General features: G+C 35.8%; 1 protein-coding gene across 2 annotated transcripts in view; it reads left to right on the forward strand.

Moving 5' to 3' along the window:
- The window catches only part of DSG2 (desmoglein 2), a 58,366-nt gene extending 50,761 nt beyond the window's left edge, over positions 1-7,605 (forward strand). For both annotated transcript variants that reach the window (XM_074277161.1, XM_074277155.1), the window contains 3 exons: positions 1,310-1,444; positions 1,788-2,140; positions 3,542-7,605. In XM_074277161.1, coding sequence (XP_074133262.1) covers positions 1,310-1,444; positions 1,788-2,140; positions 3,542-4,543 — 1,490 coding nt within the window. In that variant the 3' untranslated portion in view covers positions 4,544-7,605. The remainder of the gene's footprint in view (positions 1-1,309; positions 1,445-1,787; positions 2,141-3,541) is intronic.
- The last annotated feature ends 1,693 nt before the right edge of the window (positions 7,606-9,298 follow it).

Raw genomic sequence — 9,298 nt, forward strand, 5'->3', positions numbered from 1 at the left:
CTTTTTTTTTTTTTTTTTTTTTTAAAGAAAAGTTTATCCATATTAGAGATCTACCTGGCAAGCTCTAAATCTTAGCAGGGAACCTTAAAATTGACTTGATTATTTAGATATTGATTATATTAAAATATTATATGTTAGAACAGAAATTCTTGACCTGGGATCCATGGGTTTTTTATCTTATTTTGATAAAAGTATTTAAATATCATTGATTTCTTTTGGCCTTATGTTCTTTATTTTATGCATTAAAATTATTTTGAGAAAATGAATATCGGTTTGACTAGCTTACCAAAAGGGGCTTCCCAAGACACAAAAAAGTTAAGAACCCTGAGCCAGAGATTGAAAATAGGGGTGTCTTGTTGAGGAATTGTTTTTTAGTCATGTCTGATACTTTAAAACCCCATTTGAAGTTTTCTTGGCAAATATACCAGAATGATTTGCCGGCTTTTTTCCCCCTAGTTCATTTTACAGATGGAGAAGCTGAGGCAAAGCTATTTAATTGCTAGTTTAAGTCACACAGTATCTGAAGCCAGTTCCAGGTTCTCTGCTGTATGCACTGTGCCAACTAGCTGCCCATGTTAAGATTTATCATCTTGAAAATAGAAAAGAGACAGAAATATTCATGATGGTTCCAGAATAAATGTCACTCCATTCCTTTAAAAGATATGGTGGTTTTAGACAATCTCCATGGAACTGAAACTATCTACTTTTACCCTTTGAGACACTCTCATTATGCATTCAAAAGTAGTAGTATCAATAAGGATCTTTATGAACTGCCATTGACTTAGAAAACTAGTTATTAACATTATCTATGCTATATTGTATTTTAATTTATTTTGTTATTTCTCAATTACTTTTTGGTCTGATTAGGACAGCACCCGGAGTGTTAAAGGCTCTATCTAGCCAGATAGCTTTTTATTTGATACCTCTAAGAGTTCCTAGTCTTTACTTGAGCTCACAACTGAACAAACTTAATAGAGGAGGGACAAGATGAAGAGAAAAAATTGATCCATGAGGTAGAATGTCAGAAATGGGGACAATGTGGCTCAGTTGAAAGACTTGGATTTAGAACTGAATGCACCACTTTTCACCTGTGTGACCTTAAGGATGCCATTTTCTGTGTGGATCTCAATTTCCTCATCCGTAAAAATGAAGGGATTGGACTAGATATCCTCCTTTCCTGTTCTCAAGATACTATCTAGTTATAGGGCTGAGTGAGTAATAAATTTATTTCTACACCTGAATTGAATGCACAATATTATTAGCATGTGGAAACTAATTTATCCTCTACTTAATTTTTTCTTCTCTGCAGTTATACCCTTGTTACTGCTTCTGTGCCACTGTGGGGGAGCAGGAGGAGGAGCCAAAGACTTCACAGCCATACCTGGTACTGTAGAAATGCTGCATCCTTGGAACAATGAAGGGGCACCACCTGAAGATAAGGCATGTCTATTAGATCCTATAAAAATTAAAAATTATTTTTGTTTTGAATTTCAGTTATATTGCAGAGCATTAGCCCAATGATTTGGACTTGTAAAGAGCCATTACAGATAATTCTTGCATTGGGTTAGTACCCAAAGACTCCAGGAGATAGTATCATGTACATAATGAAAAGAAAGAGAGTCAGTCCAAATTAAGCCCTGCTCCTCCGCAAGAAAGTTCCCTATTATTTTTAGACACTTTAACTCACTCATTCTGCCCATATCTCATAAGTCTCAGAGTCTAAAAACCACATATAGATCTTCCACTCCTCCTAAATCTCTAATGTAATTTTTTGTTTTCATAGGTAGTGACATCTCTCATAACAACAGATATTGTAGGAAATTGTGGAGCATCTGCTGGAGGAGGAAGTAGAACAGGAGTCTTGATAAGCAGTGAAACAACTAGGAGAGAAAGTAGCTCAGGTCATCGTACTATGACAATGGTAGATGGAGGATGGGAAGAGCACAGAAGCCTTCTGACTGGTGGAATTAAAAGAAATGCAGGGGTGGCTGGAGCCAGGAGAGATGTCACAACTGTTGGAGCAGCTGCAGCCATGAGTGGTGCTACAATGATGGGGGCTTCTGGAGCCATGGGGACTATTGGATCCAGGACAACCACAGCTGCACTGAATGAAGAATTTCTGAGAAGCTACTTCTTTGAGGTAAAGACCTATTTGGAATCATTTGTATATGAGTGTGGCAAATTTTTAAGAATAATCAAAGCTTAAAACCAAATAGACATTTATTAATTCATTTTTAAAGCAAGTTTAGTATTAATGAGCAAAATTAGGTCCCAGTTCTTTATGTTACATTGCTCTAAACTGAAATATTTGATTTTACAATTAACATCATAATATATCAAATATTTGAAAATATTCATGAGAAATTTAAGGAGAATAAAAAGGAGGGTAAGTGTTATTACTCCTATTTTTCCTTTTTTAATTAAGATGTTTTAATGCCACTAGTAGGTGAGGTTTGGTTCTTGGAGAGTTTTGTTGGTTGAAGTTTTTTTGATGGCTTTTCCAAAATACTCCTCCCTCTTGGTAATTGAGAGTTATGGACAGGGATGGGACAAGTTGCTTTCAGGAGTTTGAAGTTCTTGAGAACACTATCTGGTTGTCCATAGTGCTTTGATTGAATTTATGGTCCTTCATTCTCAAAGAGGACCAAAATTGACATCACTATGTTATATTCAAGCAGCAGAGTGTCCAAGTGTAGCTGGTCAGCCCAATATAAACTTGGAATGCTCTATTACAGGTTGGGCACAAATAATCCATAGGAACATTTGGGGTAGATTCTCTAATTTTGTTCATATTGTATTTCTTTTTTGAGCTGCTTCAGTTCTGCTTTGCTCATAAAATACACCACCTTCTCTGATGAGGGCACACCATGCGGGGCAGTCCTGGGCCAGTGTCTTCCACATCATACAATCAATTCCAAAGTTCTTAAGAGAGACCTTGAGAGTGTCCGTGTATCACTTTTTCTGAGAGCAACTGTATTGGTTTAGTCACATTGTTCAAATGCCACTATTTTACAGAGAATTCACAAGGCAAAAACTCACAAGGTGGTCAGAAATAAAGCAATCTAAGGACACCCTCAAGGTTTGGTTGAATTTATAGCCTTGGTAAAGAATCAGGAAGATGAGAAATAATTAAAAGAGGCCAAGAGATGATTCTCTAATTCTTTTTACAAATTAATTCTGCTCTACAATGTCTAAATCATAAATCATACCAGTTCTCCTTTTTCTTCCTCAGATTTCTTTTTGACATTCCCTTCTTTGTATTACTCAAAGAGTAATGGATTGGTAAGGGAATGTTCAGTTAGAAGAGAAGGGGGCGGGGGGGAGTAAACCTACTATTTGCTAAGCAGTGTGCTAAGCCCTTTACATGTATTCTTGCTTGATAAAAACTTTTTAAAAAGGGATAATAAGAGAGAAGCATTTGTTTTTGCATATTTAGGGATCCTGCTTAATTTTTTTTCTTTATTCTAAATTCTCATACTTACAAGTTATTTGAAAGTGACATTATTCCTAAGCTATGTTTTGATTCTCATTTTCTTTTTAGAAATCTGCTTCCTATGCCGACAGTGATGAAATTCAAACAGGGAAAGACTGTCTCCTAGTTTATTCTCAGGAAGAAACTCAATCTCTCCATGGTTCTGTTGGGTGCTGCAGCTTCATTGAAGAAGAATGGGATGACCATTACCTGGATGATTTGGGAATTAAGTTCAAGAAGCTAGCAGAAATATGCACGGGTCAAAAAATAGAGACAGAAAGCGAAACTGGCCTGAGATACGAGCTTCCCACTGAAGCTAGCATGAATGCAGTTTCACAGTCAGTTTATGAGCAGAATACTCTTCAGGCAGAAAAATCCCATTCCTCTTCTAGCATCAGCTTCCCAGCTCCCAAACCAATGAATGAATCCATTTCAGAAACCTTGACTCAGGAATTAGTCTCTGAAAGAACCTTATCTTCCAGACAGGGTTTGAAGGTGGCAAGACCCCTCCCTGATCCCTTGCCTGCTGGAAATATTGTTATAACAGAGAGGTCCTACAGCGCTGGCTCCACATTGCCCCCCAGTACTCTGATCCTCAGCTCCAAGCAGCCCCAGAGCCTTATGGTCACCGAGAGGGTCTATGCTCCCGCTTCTAGTTTGGTGGACCCACAGTTTGTCCAGCAACATGCCAGTGAAGGCAGTGTAGTGGTCCAAGAACACATGATCCAGCCTAATGGTGGTCTGGCTAATAGCCTAGGAAGCCTTCAGGATCTGTCTGATTCCCATTATGTTGTCGTAAGGGAGAGAGAAAGGTTCCTGACCCCAAGCTCTAGCCTGCAGCCCATTCAGACAATCCCCAGTCTAGCAGTAGGACAGAATGTGACCGTTACAGAAAGAATGCTCACCCCTGCCTCCAATCTGCAAGCCTCAAAGACTGTGGTTTCTGGATCTGGGACACTACCCCCCTTGCAAAATTTAGATTTTCAGGAAACTGTTCCATCTAATTCTAGTGTAACCATATCTTCCAGCAGAGTCACCAAACATAGCACTGTCCAGCAGTCTTATTCATAAAACAATAATCAGCCCCTCCATCTGCAGCTAGCAATTTTATCTTTTCAAAGTGCCTTACCCCTGGGTGAGCTCTTTCTGCTCACAGAACTCTCCAGTCACTTGTAACTGAGCCAATGAGCAAAGGCCTGGACAGCCGGCCTCTGCAGTCTGCTTGTGGGCCTGTGTGCAGAAATGATCTGCTGGGGTCGTGGAAACGAGCACGTTAATTAAGTGGCCTAATAATTCGTTTCAGTTCCATTCAACAAGCATGTATTAAGTGCCTGTTCTGTGTCTAGGTGCTGTACTGTGTACTGAGATACAAAGACAGTGTATCTGTGTTCTACTGAGGCAGTAATAATATTATTATCATAAATAACATTTATATAGTGTTTACTGTGCACCTGGAACTATGCTAAGTATAATCTAATTTGGTCTTCACAATCATCCTGGGAGTTAAATGCTACTATTTTCATTCCCATTTTACAGATGAGTACACTGAGGCAAACAAATTAAGTTAATTTTCCCCAGGACACACAATTATTAAATGTCTCAGGCTGTATTTGAACTAAGGTTTTCCTAATTCCAGACTTGGATCTTTCTGAGCCACCTGGTGACCAACAAACAAAATATTTGGAGGAGGGAGATTGATCAGCTACTAATTATGAGTAACATGTAAAATCCACCTCTGATTCAGCAAAAATGAAATACCTAACATATTGGTCTAGAGAAAGGAGACTTGGTGTCCATTTAGTTCACACAAACATATTATCTTATCTTACAAATCAGGAAACTGGCCCAGAGAAACCTTAAGTGACTTGTCATGATCTATACAGATAGTAATCAACAGAGAGGGCATTTGAATCCAGAAGTTTGTCACTTTTTTTCATTAAGTGTTTAAGACACCAGGACAGGGCCTGGAGATACAAAGATGAAATAAAATATGATGTTCCTCCCCTCTCCCCCTCCAACTTCAAGGAGGAAAATACCTTCTAGAGAATATTGTTGAAAGTAGAGTTAAGAAGTTATCCAAGTTGGATGAGCTTCTATTGCCTTATTCCCCTTTTCTTATTTCCACAAGCTCTTTCTTATACTGAGCTATCTACATAACCAATTTCCCCAGAGACTCCTAATTCAAGCTTATCTTGTTCTCCCAAGTCTCCATTGTACTTAACTCAAAGATTCTGATCCATCTGTGAGGTGAACTCATTTGGAGGGCTTTATCTGACCACACTGATTTTTATTTTCACAGAAAGTACCACACTTTTCCTTTTCCTCCTTTTCATTAAAAATATATACTTAAAACCCAAGTGCTTAATCCTAGCCATTCTTTCTTTAAGTTAATTTCAATTACTTTTCCTGTAGCATGAAAACAAATATATATATATATAATAGTTCTTTTTAAAATTAGACAACTAAGACCCAATATAGCTAAGCCAATAGACCTATATCACAGTTATTGTCCTACAAACAACCCCTTCCTCTGACCCGATTTCTCCAAAAGCTGCCAATGATATATGCAATTTGCCTTCCAGATCCAATGCTAAATTCCAGTGAAATTTGAGAGATCCTGTCTGAAATTAAAGCTTTGGTTTGAAGGAATCCAACTTATGCTTACATGATGGGAACTTTAAGTTACACATTTGCACTTTCCCCTTTTAAAATTACTTTGGTCTTAATTAGGTCATATTTTTTACTTTGCTTGATGTTAAAATTCAATTTGTTCTTTCTTAATTTTTGAAGACACCTTTGCCAAAGAAAACTTAGTTAAGTTGATTTAATTCCAGACAAATGTATTAAGTGCTTAATATGAGTACTTAATGTCAATACTATGTTGATAATAACTATGTTTCAGAATACATGGATATGCATACATGTAAATATTTCTTGCACAGAAAATATTTCAGTAATTTATAATAGAACTTTAAAGAATTTTTTGGTGATAGGGCTTTGTAGGTATTTTTCTGGAAAAATAACTTTTTAAATTCCCAATTATATTTTTTTATATTTATTCACTTAATCCAAGTGATTTTCCTGATACCTGTCATCTAGAGAATTCAATAGACTTAAAACATTTCTTACTCCTATTAGCCAGATAAAAGTTGATTTATTTTAGGTTTGAGTTGCCACCTCACTCCTGTGCAGTAAAATGGGTATGAATGATTTGCCTACCCATGACTAAGGCAAAGAAATGTCCCAAATCTAAAAAATTGAAGTTTTTCCTGTAAATGAAAAAAAAAAAAATCTATCATATCACAAAATTCTTTTCTACTTCTTTTTTTTTTTTTAAAGTAACGTCATATATAGAACTTTAGAACAAGAATGTTTTCTAATCAAATCTCCTCATGTTAAAGGATGAGAAAATGGGGGCCTCGTTATGTGATTTGCCCAAGATCATACAAATAGTGAGAGCCAAGATTCAAACACAGGTCTTTATGACTTCTAATGCTGTACTTTCCATATTATGGTAGTATATTGTTTTTCCTCTCATTTGTAGCTTTACCAATGAGGTTTTTATCTAATATCTCATGGATTCTAATTTGTGTGAGCATTCAAGTCCACTGACATGGACTGTAATTTCTCCAGTCCTTAGTGGACAAGTCTGTGAATAGGTATGGCCAAAAATATTCAACCTTTGGTATCCTCACCAGACTTTCATAGGTTGGGCCTTGGATGAAACTTGGTCTGATTTCATGCCCTGAACTAACACTTCCAGCTTAGAATGGATTCAGCCAGGGTTTGCATTCTATTGGTAAAACCTTTGAGAATAAAAGGACACTTCCACGTCCCAGTGAAACATTAGCATCCTTAATGGAATTTACTAGAACAGAAGTAATTGTGTGTGAAATTTGAAATGTAAGGAAATAGGAGAAAAAATGAAGTTGGCTTAAGTGGAACTTGAGACTTAAAAGGGCAAAATATTAAAACTATAAAAGTTTGAATAATTTATATTGTATGTATTTAGTATCACACTGAAATAATCTTTTTTGTTCCTGAGGGGATTGCTAGTTAGTTTTTACATTGTTCTTTCACATAATTGCTTTTCTATGTATTGTCATGAAATTTTTAAATAAAAAGAGTATGCCGTAGTCCCTTTCCCATGTTTTCATTGCTTTGTGATATTTTAAATGAATATTTGAGTTGCAAATGCCAGATAAAAGACAAAAGTGAATTAGGCTTTTTCTGCTGAAGTTCCATTTGGGTTGCTATTTAGCACCCTTCTTTGGAAGATTATTGTTCCAAGATTTTATAGTTAAAATTCCCTCTTTGTATAGGTAGTAAAACTGGGGAAACCTGTTGAACTTGGCCAGGAGAAATTGGAATCTCTCACCAAATAAATGAAATCATTATACAAATAAGGAAATGCTTTGGAGGAAAATATTAGGCAGAGAAAAGATATCATTGAAGGTCAGGCTATTAATATGTTGCTGCATTCATGTGGTCTCCTTAATAATGCTTTCAACTGACATGTTGTGACATTTTTGTTCCACATACCATATATCATGCTACTGCATTAAAATGCATAGAACTCGCCAAATAACTAAAATCTTTCTCAAAAAAACTTATTTTTAAGTGAATCTTTTAAATTTTTTATATTACATGCTATACCAGTGCATTAACATGAATAGAACTTACCAGATAATTCAAAGTCCCTTCTAAAAAATAATATTTATATTTTAAACCATTTAAACTATTTAAATCTTTTAAATTAAGACTTTATTGCACATTTCCTGGCTTCTTAAGTATATAATTAAATGTTACTTAACCTCAGATGTTGCAAGGAATACAAAAAAAGGTCCACAAGTGGACTGGTGAGAGAGCTATACATTGTTCTACTCATCCTGAAAAGGAATTTGGAACCATTCCCCTAAAGTTACTACATTATGCTTAATCTTTATTCTCTACCCTAGAGAAATCAAGGAAGAAAACTCATTCATAGAAGATTGTAGCAATTTTTTCCCCAATAGCATAAGAAAATGGACAGAAGAGGTTCTCCCTTTGGGGAATTCAACTGTCCAAATTATGATTTGGCAATATAATGGAATATATTACACAGTAAGAAATAATTAGATGGATAGTTTGAGAGAAACCTGGGAAGACCTCTATGTATTGATACAAAGTGAAGTGACTGGAACCATAAGAATATTTTTATAATGACAAAACCAAGAAGGTTTCTAAGATTAGATGATTTTATGTAACAAGGTTTCTTTTTATTTTTTTTTTATTTTCTTGATGGTAAGCAATCTAAGATAATAGAGACTCTAAGAATAGTAAAGATTTGGTTCAATCCTGCATCTGATATGACCTCAGACAAGTCATTTAATCTCTCAATGCCCAAGGCAACTCTTTAAAACTATAAAATACAGATCAGGTGCAGATTTTTATCCATAAAGTGAGTTACTTTATCTAGACTTGCTAGTACCAATGAAATCGCAGATTAGTTCTACCCTCTAAAAATATACTCCATGGCCCAAATTTAAGGTTTGTTAAAGAACTATAGTTCAGAACTCCATATGGGCTCTCATAACTGAATGTGGGGATCAGAAACATAATTTATTATCAGTAATTTATTTTTATTTTTATACAAGTATAACCAATAAGCTTGGTTTTCTACCCAGAATATTCACAATGGTTAAAAATGCACTATTTGATAAAACTCCTGGGAAAACTAGGAAACTATAGGGCAAGAGCTAGATATAGAACAAAATAAGGTCAAAATGGGTACGTGAGCTGGACATCGAGCATGACACGATAAGCAAATTAGAAGAGCAAAGAATA

Source organism: Sminthopsis crassicaudata, chromosome 1, assembly GCF_048593235.1.
Source record: "Sminthopsis crassicaudata isolate SCR6 chromosome 1, ASM4859323v1, whole genome shotgun sequence".
In the NCBI taxonomy this organism is placed as follows: Eukaryota; Metazoa; Chordata; class Mammalia; order Dasyuromorphia; family Dasyuridae; genus Sminthopsis; species Sminthopsis crassicaudata.